Source organism: Solanum lycopersicum, chromosome 12 (genome assembly GCF_036512215.1).
Source record: "Solanum lycopersicum chromosome 12, SLM_r2.1".
Lineage (NCBI taxonomy): Eukaryota > Viridiplantae > Streptophyta > Magnoliopsida > Solanales > Solanaceae > Solanum > Solanum lycopersicum.
The window spans coordinates 65,893,994-65,910,911 of record NC_090811.1 but is presented as its reverse complement, the minus strand read 5'-3'; the positions used below and the strand labels follow the sequence as shown (position 1 = coordinate 65,910,911).

The 16,918-nt window shown below is 32.8% G+C and overlaps 2 protein-coding genes across 2 annotated transcripts; both read left to right on the top strand.

Annotated features, from left to right (window-relative positions):
* Window positions 1-1,875: 1,875 nt before the first annotated feature.
* On the top strand, window positions 1,876-3,405 carry LOC138340530 (uncharacterized). Its single transcript, XM_069292259.1, has 2 exons — window positions 1,876-2,374; window positions 2,696-3,405. Exons 1-2 carry the CDS (start codon window positions 1,876-1,878, stop codon window positions 3,403-3,405), a joined length of 1,209 nt encoding a protein of 402 aa, XP_069148360.1.
* Window positions 3,406-8,250: 4,845 nt separating this feature from the next.
* Window positions 8,251-9,571, top strand: LOC138340529 (tabersonine-19-hydroxy-O-acetyltransferase-like). Its single transcript, XM_069292258.1, has 2 exons — window positions 8,251-8,477; window positions 8,710-9,571. Exons 1-2 carry the CDS (start codon window positions 8,251-8,253, stop codon window positions 9,569-9,571), a joined length of 1,089 nt encoding a protein of 362 aa, XP_069148359.1.
* Window positions 9,572-16,918: the final 7,347 nt, after the last annotated feature.

The window sequence follows — 16,918 nt, the reverse complement described above, 5'->3', positions numbered from 1 at the left end:
TATATGCTAATTAGGGTAAAAGAAGGAGGGTTTGAATAAGAAAAAGAAAAGAACAGAAAGAGAGAGAAGGAGAATCGATAGAGAGAGACGAACGAAGAGGAAAAACACAAGGCTTTGGGAAATTCTTGCTTGATCACTAGTCTTCGGTGGAGGTAGGTTATGATTTATGCTATTTGATAGTAAACTCTTAATAGTGATTGATATGCATTGAATGATATTGTGAAGTTCTCTATGTACTTGACTGTGTGATTTGGTTGTGTGGTTTGTGATTGGTCTGAAATCCTGAGACCATAGAATTTATATTATCTAACCCTCTCTATCGAAGTGATGCCTTGAATAAAGAAGGCTTGATGAAAATAATATAACAATGAATTGAAAGCGGTGATAATAAAGGATAAATTAATAGTATAATTGGATCGGAGTGTCTAATTGGATCGGAGTGTCACGTTCCGACACGGTATAATTGGATCAGAGTGTCACGAACCGACACATAGAATTAGTGGATCGGGTGTCACGAACCGACACATAGAATTAGTGGGACGGGTGTCACGAACCGACACATAGAATTAGTGGATCGGGTGTCACGAACCGACACATAGAATTAGTGGATCGGGTGTCACGAACCGACGCATAGAATTAGTGGGACGGGTGTCACGAACCGACATATAGAATTAGTGGATCGGGTGTCACGAACCGACACATAGAATTAGTGGATCGGGTGTCACGAACCGACACATAGAATTAGTGGGACGGGTGTCACGAACCGACACATAGAATTAGTGGATCGGGTGTCACGAACCGACACATAGAATTAGTGTATCGGGTGTCACGAACCGACACATAGAATTAGTGGGACGGGTGTCACGAACCAACACATATAAATAGTGGGAAGGGTGTCACGAACCGACACATAAAATTAGTGGATCGGGTGTCACGAACCGACACATAGAATTAGTGGGACGGGTGTCACGAACCGACACATAGAATTAGTGGATCGGGTGTCACGAACCGACACATAGAATTAGTGGATCAGGTGTCACGAATCGACACATAGAATTAGTGGGACGGGTGTCACGAACCTACACATAAAATTAGTGGATCGGGTGTCACGAACCGGCACGTAGATGTAGGGGATCGGAGTGTCACGTACCGACACAAGAGGACTAATGAATATGAGGGAGCGGAGTGTCACGTACCGACACAAGAGAAATAAAGATAATGAATCTTGAAAGATGGTTAATATACTCAATCTAATGAACATAATTCCCAAATGAGTATGGTATTGAGGCTTGAGTCCTCATGTGTGAACTTGACGGTAATTGATTATGATATAGTACTTGTTGTTGCTAGATGTTGAGTATCATAGTTGATTTTATGATATTACTTACTATATATTGATTTCTATTTTGAGTTGGCCGATGATATCTACTCAGTACCCGTGTTTTGTACTGACCCCTACTTTTATGTTTTCTTCTTGTTTAATTGTGGAGTGCAGCAAACGTGCCATCATCTTCGACTCAACAGTAACTCTAGCCAGTCTTCATTACTCCGGATATCAGGGTGAGCTAATGCTTCTAGCTTGGACTGGATCTTCCTCTTCATGTCTTGATGCCTTGAAGTTCCGGCATGGACTAGCTTTTATGTATTTTTAGCTTCTTAGAAACTCTTAGATTTAGTAATTTGAAGTAGATGTTCTTGTGATGATGACTTCCAGATTTTGGGAAATAATAGTTATTGAATTGGTTTTTATTAATGAGTTTAAGTCTTCCGCATTACTTTATGTTGATAGTATATTGAAATGTTAAGGTTTAGATTTGGTTGGTTCGCTCACACAGGAGGGTAAGTGTGGGTGCCAGTCGCGGTCCGATTTGGGTCATGACAATTGGTAAGGAGCAGGGAGGTTTATACATGTTCAAGAGTGGTTCAACATTGAATAAAATAGACAAATGTAAGCAACAAGTAATAGTGACTGCAGGAACATCAAATCAAGATACTCAACTTTGGCATCAAAGACTTAGGCATCCTTCTCACCTAATCATGAAGCATTTAAATCTGATTTCTAACAATAAGGATGACACACTTGCTAGTTGTCCTGTTTGTCCATTAGCTAAACAAACAAGACAAGTATTTCCTAGTAGTAATTCTAGAGCTTCTACTAGTTTTGATTTGGTTCATATGGATTTATGGGGACCATATAAGATTCCTACTTTGGACAAGAAGCATTATTTTCTAACTATAGTTGATGATTACAGTAGATTTGTTTGGATTTACTTGTTGCAATTGAAGTCTGAAACTGTTGTAGCCATCAAATTGTTTTTCTCTATGATCAAGACTCAATTTGGTGCACATGTTAAAGTAGAGAGATCAGATAATGGTACTTAGTTCATTAACTCTCAATGTATAAAATTGTTTCATGAACTAGGAATACTTCATCAAAGCGGTTGTTTACACACACTACAATAAAATGGTGTGGTGGAAAGGAAGCATGGGCAAATTCTTAACATAGCCAGAGCCATCAAATTTCAATCAAAATTACCTATCAGATATTGAGGATATTGTATCAAGGCTGTTGTATATTTGATGAACAGATTACCTTCTTCAAGTATCTCAAACAAAAGTCCCTATGAACTTCTTTATTCCAAAACTCCAACACTTGATCATCTAAAAGTTATAGGCTATTTGTGTTATGCTACAGTGATGCCTAAGGGTGATAAATTTTCAGAAAGAGCTGCTTCTACCATATTTCTAGGATATTCAGAGTTACAAAAAGGTTACGTGTTGTTGGATATAAAGTCCAAAAAGTTTCTTTTGAGCAGAGATGTAATTTTTCATGAAAATATCTTTCCTTTTTCAACAAAGGAAGTATATACAGAAGCATCAATAGATATATGTGGTTCTCCATTAGATGTTGTTGACAATTCTTTGACAGATTGTGATCTTGAGGTTACTAAAGACACAAAAGTTCATGATGATAATGCTGAGAATGCTAATGGTAATGTAGACACAGGAGCTCTTCATGATGAAAATGAAGTTGTAACCATAAATCATGATGACTGTACAATTAGTGTTCCTATTGCCACTGAGATTGTTGAAGTGCCTACTACAAGTGTTAGAAGAACTTCAAGGAGGATCAAGGAACCAGTTTGGATGAAAGATTATACAAAGGGAAAACAAAGTAGCACCAGGCATCCAATAGCAAATTCTCTTAGCTATGACAGAGTTACATCTTATTACAAAGCATTTGTAAGCAAATTCTCTGAATGCATTGCACCTAAATATATTCATCAAGTTGTCAAAGATGATAGATGGATTCAGGCTATGCAACAGGAGATAAAGGCTTTAGAAGAAAATAATACATGGTCAGTAGTTGATTTACCTAGAGGAATGCACACTGTAGGATCTTAATGGATTTACAAAATAAAATACAAAGCAGATGGTGAAGTTGAAAGTTTCAAAGCTAGATTGGTAGCTAAGGGATATAATCAACAGGAAGGGTTAGACTATCATGATACATTTCACCAGTTGCCAAAATGGTAACAATTAGATGTGTGATTGCCTTAGTTGTCTCAAAAGGGTGGCCTATGTATCAAATGGATGTTTATAATGCCTTCCTTCAAGGTGATCTTGAGGAAGAAGTCTACATGGAGATGCCTGAAGGATTTAGAAAATTAGGAGAAAACAAAGTGTGCAAGTTACTTAAGTCTCTATATGGGCTTAAACAGGCATCCAGACAATGAATTTGAAGTTGACTAATGCCTTAATAGCAGCTGGTTTTTCTCAAAGTGGATATGATTATTCATTATTCATCTAAAAGAAAGATGCAGACATTGTAGTTATTCTAGTTTATGTTGATGACTTGCTGATTACTGGAAGTAATACTGAAATGATTAATGAAGCAAAGGAAAATCTACACAAACAGTTCAAGTTAAAAGACCTTGATGAGCTCAGATTTTTTCTTGGCATTGAAGTGTTGAGATCAGCAGAGGGAGTGATTTTGAATCAAAGGAAATATGTATTAGAACTTATTTCTGAAGCAGGTCTTACAGGTGCTAAACCTTCTACCACTCCTATTGAGTCAAATCTCAGATTAACATCAGTAGAATATGATCTAGCTAATGATCATACTAGAGATGTTATACTACAAGATATCACAACCTATCAAAGGGTGGTTCGAAAGCTCTTATATGCTACCATTACCAGGCCAGATATTAGCTATGCAGTACAAGTTTTGAGCCAATTTATGCAAGCTCCCAAGAGGTCACATTAGGATGCAGCAATGAGAGTGATTAAGTATCTTAAAGGAACAGTTGGTCAAGGAATCTGGTTAAAATCTAAACCTGCTAATGAGTTATCATGTTGGCGTGATTCTGATTGGGCTGTTTGTCCTAATACTAGGAGATCTATCACAGGATATGTGGTCAAGTTTGGAGAATCACTTGTATCTTGGAAATCAAAGAAACAACAGACTATTTCCAGAAGCTCAGTTGAGGCTTAATATAGAAGCATGACATCAGCTGTATCTGAAGTTACTTGGCTATTGGGGTTGTTTACTGATCTAGGTGTGAAAATTCATATGCCAATTCTTGTGTTTAGTGATAGCAAATCTGCAATACAACTAGCAGCAAATCCAGTTTTCCACGAGAGAACGAAACACATTGAAATTGATTGTCACTTTATTAGAGATAAGATCAAAGCCAAAGTTATTAACACAGTTCACGTTCATACTCAACAACAACTCGCAAATTTGCTAACAAAGGGGTTGAGTCAAGCTCAACATTTATATCTTTTGGGCAAGCTTGGTGTGCTCAACATTTTGCACCCTTCAACTTGAAGGGGAATGTTAAAAATTCATGTAATTCCATTAGTGAGTCTTTTTAGCATTAGTTAGTTGAAATCTGCAGCATCAGTTTGTTAGCATCAGTTTGATACAAACAGTACAGTGGCTTTCCATTCTTTAGTTAGTATAGTTATTGGTTTGTTAGTTAGTTAGTTAGTTACCTTGATTAATGGGTCAATGAATTAGAGTGCTATATAAAATAGCATGAAACTTCATTGTAATAGTTAGATCAATTTTCTCACTTCACAAGTTCAATACATTTTCTCTTCCTCGTCTCTTAATTCTTTCCAGATTCGATATTGCAATGGTGAGTTCATAAACCCACATTTTTTCTCATACATGTTGTTGGGTTGTTGTATCCTGGAGGGGACAAGTCAAGAGTATTATTGCTGGATCGGTGTAGATTACGCCGCACTGGGCTCGAATCTCCATAAATAGAGCGAGATATATCCGTGTCTCATCCTAAAGATTTGTTTATACATTTTTATTTCAACTGTAATTTATTGTATTTATGGTATATTACACCAACAATTTTAAGGAGATTCATGTTTTTGATATAGTTTGAAAAAAATGCGGATATCAATATAGGGATCTCAACATAATTTCACTCAACGTCGTTCTCTTTAAGACATGGAAGAGAAGAGGTGTACGGAAAAGTGTTTTCTACTTTCTCAATTTAAGTGGAGAAAAGGTAAAGAAAAAAACGTTTTACCTAATTTTCATGAAAAATGTGATACTACCTTTTGTGGAAAAAATGATATTATATTTAAATTCTTAAAATAGTGGAGGCTTATGAAATGAGGAAAAATGTAAAAAATAAAAAATAATTTTTGCATCTTTGAGAAAATCAAATGTTGTTGTTTGGCAATAATGAGATAATTTTTTGCTCTAACATGATAGCTATAAATAAGTTATGAAAAACATAGTGAGTAGCAATTTAACATAAAATATTTGGATGAGAAAAAATTCATTCTCGAAATGAAAAATACCATAAAACATGTGATGAAATTTTCCTTGTCATTTGTCAAGTCACATAATATTAAAAAATTTGTAAAATACAATCTTGTTGGCTATGTGGGTCTTGCAACCCCTTTTGATTCAATTGTGTGAGAAAGGTTTGATAAATAAAAAAAAGAGGGAGTTTGCTAGCCTAATAAAAATAGAAATTATGTGACTAACTGCTTGACTTGACGTTGTGTTTGCAGTAAAAGTACTTTGAAGGTACAAGAAAACTAGATGAGAAAAAATTTGGTGTTATTTGATGGACAAATTATTTTTTGCTAACTCTATTATGAAGGTTGAAGTTAAAAAAAATTAATCCCTCTAGCAATCGATGTGAAACTTTTTAACCATGTTCAATTCAGTATTATCAAAAAGATTCTTATAAATTGGGAAACAAAAAACAAGAATTTTATTACTTCTTAGTTTCATAATCAGTATATCATAAAGTCTAAAGAGACTTAAAAAAACAATAAACAAGAATTTACACTAGCTATAGATAATTATAGACATTAAAGAGAAAGAAAATTATTTAGAAACTAAATATAATTAATAGTGATCCCACATAAAATATGAAATAGTACATACTACCAAACTGATAGATCAGCCATGCGACTAGGGTTCTGTCCCAAAAGAACCTCCTTTTTAGCTTAATATCGGTGCATTCGAAATTTTCAAATCCTAAATCGTCTCTCAATTCTTTGTGTTGAGCAGAAGAAAAGTAATATGTTGTGAGATGTATAGAGGATGAGAAGTATCATGTAGTAGGTAAAAAAAATATTATATTGTATTTATATTTCAAACTCGGAGGTTATTTGAAATCTCCAACTTATTCACTACACAAAAGAGAGTATGTTTATATTAAAGAAATTAGATGTTTTTCCAAGTACATGAATTATTTCAAAATTAATAACTTATAATAAATGTTCTATTAAAATTTGACTCGTTAAATAAAAGATTTTTAATGAAATCATCAGAAAATGTAAGCATCGAGTCAAATTCCATTGGAAAGTAGCAATCTTTTAATAGTGATAGTAGATAATTAATCTGATTCTAGCTTTGAATTTGACTTAAATATCTTATTGATTTGCCTAATAATTACATGACACTAGACTATATTTTTTGTAAAATAAAAAAGTCATCTAATTTTAACCAAGTATTAGATATAATAAATACTTTTTGTTATATTATATATATATAACATTCAATTATTATAAAAACCATGATGTGGACGAATAATTCAATATTGTCTTTTAGTTTAGCTCCAAAAAGTGCTAGTCTCAGTACTACTTTGTTTTTTCTTGTATGCATGTGAAATGGTGACCCCATACATGTGGCTAGTTGATAGGAACCTGCAATAATTTAATTCAAATGAAATTCGAATATAGTAAGTTGAGTGACTTTTTAATTATAAAAGAATAATAGGAAAATATATAAGTAATTTTTTAGATTATAATTAAAATTTCAGAGACACATCTTAATTAAATTAAAAAATTTTTGTGTATTTTTTTGCTTACGTGGCATTCAAATATCTCGCACGTGTTTCAATTGCGTGGAGTCATGGAGTGTGCCACGTAAGAAAAAAGATGCACAAAATTACAAAATAAATAAGTTCAAAAGGATAATATGACCTTAATTTAGTTAAGATGCTACTTGTGTATTTTTCGGAGAATAATTTAGTAATTCTTGTAAAGTACAATATTTTTAGCATAACAAGTAATTTAGTGACTTTAGTAAAAAAAAAGTAAAAATTAAATAACTATATATAAAATTAACCCCTAAATTAAAATACCTATTTTTCCGTAAATATCGATCACTTTTCCTCTAATACATCATATAGCAACTAACCCACGATCAGTTGATGTTTTTTTTTTCTTTCAAAAAGTATTAAAAAATAAATAGTGAGCCCACCTTGATCTAGACCAACTAATTAATAAATAAGTTGTGGAAAAAATTCTATGAAAACTACTAATAATTCAATCAATAAGTTTGGTGGAAAATGACTAATCTCAATGATAAAGGTAAGAAACAAAATTTAAAAAATTCTCTTAATTTTCTAAATTTAACAATAACATGAATAATCTATTTATTGTATATGAATATGTAACTAGACTAGAAAGGTATTATGACTTAGAAGTGGATAGAGGAAATATTAGGAAGTTGAGAGCTCGTAACGCTCAATATTAGTTTTCTATCCCTTTTACGTCTACGTGACTCTAGTTTGAAAGAAAAAGTCAACCACTATTGGACCCACAAGATAGTTCCATATAAGTCGTGAAGGGGTAAAAAGTTATTAATAAAATAAGTTCAGGGGTAATAGGACCTTAGTATAATATAAGTGTGTCTATCATATTATGCATTATCCCATATAATACATATAAGTGTATCCTTATCTGAGTATTGTGTAGCTAAAAATGGAAATTGAAATCTTATACCAAAAGCTCATAAAGCCATTTCTACCTACTCCTTCTCACCTTCAACATTATAAGCTCTCATTCTTCGACCAAATAGCTGAGCAAGAACATGTCCCCATTGTTCTTTTCTATGCTAATAATAATCTCATCAACAACTTCACCATCGATGAACGAATTGAACAATCTCTTTCGAAGGTATTAACTCATGTTTATCCAGCAGCAGGAAGGTACGACAAAGATGAACGTTCGATTCTTTGTCTTGATCAAGGTATTTCTTATACTAAGGCTAAGGTAGATTGTAAGTTGAATCATTTCTTGGAGAAAGCAAAAAATGACCTTAGTCTTGCAGCTTTATTTTGGCCGAATGAAAACAAATACATAAATAAATGTAATTTAATGGTTTCACCAATTGTAACGGCACAAGTAACTGAGTTCCAATGTGGCGGTCTCATTGAGCAGCTCACACCCTGCGATGGATGGTTTCTCAAATATTAAATTTCTTTTTGAGTGGGCAAAAGTGTGTAAAATGACAACTCCTGTTGAGAATATTGATTTTCTAAGATTCAATCTAAGTGACGTCTTTCCAACGAGAGATATATCAGGACTGTTCAAGTCGACTTACGACCCAGTTACAGAAAAAGATATCGTTACAAAGAGATTTGTTATACGTGGGACTAGTATTTCAAGGCTAAGAAAAAGCTGCATACGCGGAGGTTTGACTTTTCAACCGTCAAGAGTTGAAATTATTACAGCACTCCTTTGGAGGGCATTTATCCGTGCTTCAGCAACTATAAGCGGGTACGTGAGGCCTTCTCTAATGGACTTACCATTGAACTTGCGTTCTAAAACATCTTTACCACAAGTTCAAAATTCTATGGGGAATTTTAGACTTGATGTTCCGATAAAATTTGTACCAGGAGAGACAAAGGTGGAGTTACTCGACTTTGTAATATTAATCAGGAATGCTGTGAATAAAGTTGTTGCTTCGTGTACGAAAGCTTCCCCAGATGAAATAGCATCAACATTGGTTGATGTATATAATGAAAGTTTTACATCACCAGAATGGGGAGGTAATGATGAAGTTGATGAAGTTTCATGTTCAAGTTTGTGCAACTTCCCTTTTCATGATATTGATTTTGGTTTGGAAAAACCAAAATTACTCTTCTTTGGTATTAAAGATATGCAGATGTTTTGGTTGTATGATACTGATGTTCATTCTGAAGTTGGTGTGCAAGTGGACTTGAAGGAAAAATATATGAAGCTATTTGAGTGTGATGATGACATAAAAGCTCTCACATTGATACACAATGCAAATCTTTGATATCATTTTACTTGTATTGGTAATTGTTTTGTTTGTAAATTTTTTTTATTAGGGATAGTTTACACATGCAATATTGGGTAGTAAGTTTTTATGCAATTTGGATTTTTTAAGTTAATTCTTTCTCATAGTATAATTAAAAACCCAACAAGTTGTGAAAAATCATCAAAATAATTGTTTTTTTATGATTTTACTAAATGAGAGTTTATAAAGAAAATATCGAAATATCCTAAGGCATTGTATCGATAATCACATATCTCCATTTGAGCCATTCATTTGGCAAATTTACTACCAACTATCTTCCTATTCATTGCAAGAAAGAATTCATCAATTATAAATAGTGTGGTCGTAAGAAGAAAAAACAAAAGAAGTACAAGAAAATGTAGAGTGAAGAAGATGTTAATCTTGAGATTTTGAATATGGCAAAATTGAATTGAACAGGTAGTGCACCATGTTCCTGTGGAATATTGCAGCAGCAGGTATGCAGTGGCGGCACATATGTTATATATGGAAACTTATATGTACATTTTTGTTTATAGTAGTTTACTTGGTTAAGGAAAACTATTAAAAACAAATTTGAGTACAATAAGGTTTCGAGAAAAAGAGGTAGTAGAAGTCAACAAGGATTTGTAGAAGACAAATACAAAGTTGATTTGTACAAGGATTGGCTGAATTTCTTGTCTATAAATAGAGAGCTATTTTAATCAGAAAAACTTGCGCACCTACAAAGAGAGAGCTTCAAAACATGATCAAGAGAGTTGAGAGAGTTTTGTTAAAATCTTTTAAGTGCTGCGAGTTAAGTGTTAACGTTGTAAGATTGTATTCAAGAGTTTGTTTACAATCTAGGTAGTAGATTTGCTTGACAAGTTAGAGTACTTGAAAAGCATTGAAAAGATAGAAAACTAGGGAGTAGTTTTTGTCTTGATTAGAAGGAGTTAGAGTTTGTAATTCCTTAAGATCTAAAGAAGTTGTAATCTTTGTATTACTTGAATTTTACAATTAATACAAAGTGTTGTTAAATTTAATTACTGTTAAGTTCGTCAAGAAAATACAAACAAGTAGTTAATACGTGTTCCTTTGAAGAATTCAGGAGGGTAGAATTCCAACAGAAGATGAATAGGGTTTTATTATGTTTATATTGAGATTGATGTAGTAGTGAAAGAGAGAGTTGAGGCAAAGAATAATATTCTAAGTCTTCAACTATATTCACTATATACGAAAGAGAGTATTATATGTCGAAGGGAGGTGTTCTTTTTGTGCAGTTTTGGACTCCTCAACTAATCCGGAGTTGCTTGAGTCGTACAAGTTCTTGGGTTGTTATATCCTAGAGGGGACAAGTCAAGAGTATTATTGCTGGATCGGTGTAGATTACGCCGCAATGGGCTTGAATCTCCATAAATAGAGCGAGATATATCCGTGCCTCAGCCTAAAGATTAGTTTATACATTTTTGTTCATTTTTATTTCAACTGTAGTTTATTGTATTTATGGTATATTACACCAACAATTTTATGGAGATTCATGTTTTGTTATAGTTTGAAAAAAGTGCGGATATCAAGATAGAGATCTCAACATAATTTCACTCAAATTATTTTTTGCTAACTCTATTATGAAGGTTGAAGTTAAAAAAAATTAATCCTTCTAGCAATCGATGTGAAACTTTTTAACCATGTTCAATTCACTATTATCAAAAAGATTCTTATAAATTGGGAAACAACAAACAAGAATTTAAATACTTCTTAATTTCATAATCAGTATATCATAAAGTCTAAAGAGACTTACAAAAAACAATAAACAAGAATTTACACTAACTATAGATAATTATAGAAACATTAAAGAGAAAGAAAATTATTTAGAAACTAAATATTATTAATAGTGACCCCACATAAAATATGAAAAAGTAATTATTACCAAACTGATAGATCAGCCACGCGATCAGAATTTTGTCCCAATAGGTGATTTTAATGAATTCACACTATATAATATGGGCCACATGGTATGTTATCATTCAAGAAAGCTAACAAATTAAAGCACATGTTAATCCAATGGTGGATTTACGGTTTGCACGTGTATTCATTAACTTTGAAATTTTTTTATATATATATAAATTAATAAATAAATTGATTCTGTAAAAAGGGAAAAGACTCAAATATACCATTAACTTTCAGAAAAAGATCATTTATATCATCAATTAAAAGTTTGGCTTATTTATGTCATTACCGTTAAAGAAAAGGCTCACTCATGCTATTATTTTTTAACGGTGATTATGCAAAAATAATTTTTGACACGTGGCCAATTATAGTTCGGTCGCGTCATCAATATTTTTTAATTAAAATATCAAAAAAAATAATAATAATGCAATTTTTTTTTCAAAATTTTGATCTTCTATTAAAAAATTGATGACGTGGCCAATTAAAATTCGGCCATGCCATCAATTTATTTAATTAAAAAAAATCAAAAGAAAATTAATTGAAACTTTTTTTTCAGAATTATAAATTTTTTAATTAAAAAAATCGATGACGTGGCCGAATTATAATTGATCACATATTCAAAACGGTTTTGCAAAACCACTGTTAAAAATAATAACATGAATGAGTCTTTACTTTAACGATAATAATATAAATGAGCCAATTTTTAGCTGGTGACATAAATAAATCTTTTTAAAAAATTTGATGATATATTTGAGTCTTTTACCAATAATAAATAGTGTTTCCATAGAAAACATGAAATGATACTATCCGCTCGGAAGAGAATATGTTTATATTGAAGGAACATAATATTTTTTTTTTTTATGGAGCTCTATGGTACTCTTCAATTAATTCAGAATTATTTGAGTGGTAGAGCCATATATACACTTTAAAGGCTCAAATTTATTCCTTTTACAAGTGGCACCATAAATTAAAGTGCATCAGATAGCAACTTGTGAAGTGGATGGCACGTTTATCACTTTTCCTCCAATACATCATATAGCAACTAAATCATGACATGTTTTGTTCAAAAAGTAAAATGTGTCACTTGGGGTATGTTTTGATACAAAGGAAAATGTTTTATTAAAAAATAAGTAGATTTTGAATTTATTTCTCATATTTGGTTGGTGAGTAGAAAATATTTTTTGAAAATGATTTTTAGTGTTTAATTTATAAATGAAAAATGTTTGTTGAGAAACATCTTTTATTTTTACTAGAGTAGAAAATAATTTATGAATTTAAAAATATATATTTTTTTTCAGGGGGTGGGGGGTGGGGGAGAGGGATTTTGGGAGGGCGGTGTGTATGGGGTAGGGGGCAGGGATAGGTGAAAAAAATAAAAATTTGAAGTTTAAAATTATTTTTAAAAACAAAATTAATTTTTTGGGGGGTTTTGGAGAGGGGGGTTGGGGGTAGGGGTGGATAGGGGGTAGGTGAAAAATAAAATTTTGAAGTTGAAAATATTTTTAAAAATAAAATTATTTTTTTGGGCTTGGGCGAGGCTGGTAGAGGGGGCTGGGGGGGGGGGAGGTATGATTTTAAAATAAAAATATTTTAAAAAACGAACTCAATTTTTTTTAAGGGGTGGTGTGGGGTGGGGCGGGGGATGGGGGGGCTGGCAAGTGGTGGATGGGTGGGGTGGAGGGTTAGGGATCGGGTGAAAAATAAAGTTTTAAAATTGAAAATATTTTTTAAAAAAATGATATTTTTGAAAAAAAAAATGTAATTTGAAGTTGGAGGATAGTTTTGGAAACTAATGACTTCCAAATGTTATATATTTTTTGCGGGATCATTTGTAACCTCTCAATGTCCATTAATTTATACTAATGAAGCTTTATTATATAGTTGGACAAATATAGATATTGAATAGTGGAAAAAAAGATAAATATATCCCTGAACTTTAGTAAATGATATGCATATACCCTTCGTTATACTTTTAGGACGTCGGTATCCTTATCGTCCAAATTTTGAAACATATATACCCTTTAAGTTAACGGTAGTACACATGTCTTGATTCTAATCACTGGCCTAATATTTGTTAAATCTTTGCCCAAAATTAAAAAATTCACCCGAGTTAATATGAAAATCCGCCCAAATACACAATACCCAAAACCCAAAATTATTAACCAAATCAATTTACTTAATTTCAAATTTTATTCAACCACCATTAAACCTCAACTTATTTGCCCACTATCTCTTGTAGATATGACGGTTTAAGGACGACAACAAGTAAAATGGACATAATATACATAATCTTTCTCTTTTTGTGTAGAGAAGAAGACCATCGTATGACTAGCACAAAGACTGATACTAGTATTAGGGTATGGTTTAATAGTAGGGTTAGATTTGTTTGGAGAGAAGAGGTGAATGAGAAGGAGTTTTGGGGTCTAAGTAGGATCGTAAATTGGGTGAATTGATTTGGGAATTTGTGTATTATGTATTTGGATGGGCTTCTAGATTAACTCGGGTAATTTTTTATAATTTTGAGCAGAAATTTAACTAATATCAGCTCAGTGGTTTGAATTGAGACATGTGTATCATCGTTAACTTAAAGGGTATATATGCTCCAAAATTTGGACGGCAAGGATACTGACTTCCTAAAGTATAACGAAGGGTATACACATATCATTTATGAAAGTTCGGAGGTTATATTTATCCTTTTTTCTTGAATAGTTGTAACAATCGGGTTTCGTTGTTATACAAAAGTCAACAAAGGAAAATTTTGGGTCAAAAAACTTTTTCGTAGTATTTGAATTTTTTCAACCTAGTCCAGATTTGAAAGAAATCAGAGTCTTTGAGGTGGGGAATTTATGATTTGATTGCATGAGTAGTTAGATAACTCGTTAAAGAATATGTATGACTTTATGAAATTGAATTCGAGTGTGTAGAACTCGAAGAATTGATCTTAGCGTGGAAGGTATTTTCTGAGTGTTGTGGTTTAGAGGTGCGTTGTGAAATGGGAATTTTGGAATTCTTGAGATAACTCTCTGTCTTGGAAATCCTGTTGCTCTAGCGGAGCCGCTGTGGGAGCCAAGACGCGACCTAATGTCATTAATATACCCCTAAATGATCTTATTTGACATTTTCCAATTTTTAGACCTAAGGAACGACACCAGACGACTCCTACTCGTTCTTCACCATTCTTAAGGCTAAAGGTAAATCATTCCGCGAATCCATTTTTCGATCCGTAGAACATAATACAACGGATTAATATTGATGGGGAAGGGTTTTGTTAGAGATTCTATGGTGGAAACAACCCTAAATTGGTACATGGGATCATGGGTATGATCTAGGGTTCAATGAATTGTTAGAAATCTGGGTAATTAGCGAATGTATATTGATTCCCGTATTGTTTGAATGTTTGTAGATCAAGAACAAGAGGAACGAATCTGCAAAATGAATGATCAAGTTTCTTAGGGTTTCAAGCTTATTTCGAGGTAGTGTGATGGTTGTGATTCTATGATTATGTGAAGTATTCTTGCTATTGCTTCATTATGATACATGTATGTATGAGAATGTTTCAAATTTGATTCACACTGTTGTAAATGAGATAGACGAATGATTATATGCCATGAATTACTATTGATTGAATGACTTGAAATTATATTTGTGTTTGTGATGGTGGTGTGTTGATGAGTCGGATTGCCACATTCCAGCATGACTAACTGTGATCGGATTGTCACATTTTGACATAAAATTGGGATTGAATTGCCACGTTCCGGCATAACTATAGATCAGTTACCACGTTCCGGTGCACTAACAGTTTAGGTTTAGATTTCATGAGAGGAACAACTACTTGTTATAAATGTGTATTGTTGAAAGCATGTGATATTCAATATTGTATATGTTCGATATATTACATGGTTATATTGTTGTATTAACTTGTTTATGTTGCACTTAGTGGGATAACCCTGTGATCCTACCAGTACACGGTGGTTGTGTAATGATACTGTACTTGCTCTTATTTTTATTGAGTACAGGATATCTTCCGACGACTATTGACAGAACTCGCTTAGAAGATGTGTGATCATTGCTTTCGAATTCAAGGGTGAGCTAACATTTTTCGGACTGCAATGGGATTCTGTTCGGTCTATGTCCACTATTTTTTGATTTAGACATCTGCTTAGTTAATTGTAAGTTCGCTAAATTGGGTTTACATCCCTTCTTGTTTTAGACTTGGTTATCGTTTAGTAGTTTTTAACATCGACTTTATGTTTAGTTAGTTCATTAGAATCCTTGTTGAAGTTTATTGAAACTTCTTATTTAGTTTATTTAACTTGCTTCCGTAATTTAAATGTTTTAGTTTTTGTTTAGTTGTTTGGTTTTAGATTGTATTAGTGGTTCTCCCACTAGAGAGTTAGTATGGATGTCAATCATAACGGACTGGGTCGTGACAGGATCAAAAAACGAATTCAGGGAGTTAAAATTATTTTGAGGTTTATTTTCGACTTTAAGTCGTGTCTTCCCAATTATTTTGAAGATTTTTTATTTTGAGGTTTATTTTCGACTTTAAGTCGTGTCTTCCCCACATAAAATGGGACGGAAGGAGTAACATTTTTGTTGATATACATATATATATATATGTATATATATATATATATACACACACACACACACACACACTACCTAGTCTCTCCGATCGCTTTTATTTGTTATTGGTTTCCTTCTATAGAGTCAAATGATAAAATTTTTTATTAAAAGTATTTTTTCATCATATTGATATGCAAAAAATTACAATTTTTTCATATATATATATATATATATATAAGTGTATCCTCATTTGACTTTGTGTAGCAAAAAAATGGAAATTGAAATCTTATACCAAAAGCTTATAAAGCCATTTTTACCTACTCCTTCTCACCTTCAACATTACATGCTATCATTTCTTAGAGTAAGCAAAAAAAGACCTTAGTATTGCAGCATTATTTTGGCCAAATGGAAACGAGGACATAAATAAATGTAATTTAATGGTTTCACCAATAGTAACGGCACAAGTAACTGAGTTCGAATGTGGTGGTCTCGCGGTCTGAAAGAGGGTCAATTTATTTTACCGAACACCACTCTAGGCAGTCTTACAAACGTCTGTAACACTCAACCTACTAAGTATCAAAATACTCAAGCACCAAAGTTAAACAGCAAGTAGACTTTACAGGAACTTGTCCCAACTTTTATTAATCTGTAATTAATTCAAAGGAAGGTTTCACGAATTTGTCTAAGGCACACTCTGTCTAAGCCTTAGACGAATTTCCACCCTTAATAAAAATTCTGCACAATGGGAGTTACATGCGGCGGTTACAAATGACACATGTCCGACACTTGTCATCACAGGGTTCAAAACTAAGTTTCCAACAGCTATATTTCTAACAGATAGAATCTAATTCAAAT

What these genes read in the sequence shown, in the direction of transcription:
- LOC138340530 (XM_069292259.1), top strand. Translation starts at nt 1,876, where the DNA reads ATGACAATTGGTAAGGAGCAGGGAGGTTTATACATGTTCAAGAGTGGT. An exon ending in AGTAGAGAGATCAGATAATG is followed by an intron (nt 2,375 to 2,695) that starts GTACTTAGTTCA and finishes GTTATGCTACAG; the next exon opens with TGATGCCTAAGGGTGATAAA.
- LOC138340529 (XM_069292258.1), top strand. Translation starts at nt 8,251, where the DNA reads ATGGAAATTGAAATCTTATACCAAAAGCTCATAAAGCCATTTCTACCT. An exon ending in GTTTATCCAGCAGCAGGAAG is followed by an intron (nt 8,478 to 8,709) that starts GTACGACAAAGA and finishes CTCATTGAGCAG; the next exon opens with CTCACACCCTGCGATGGATG.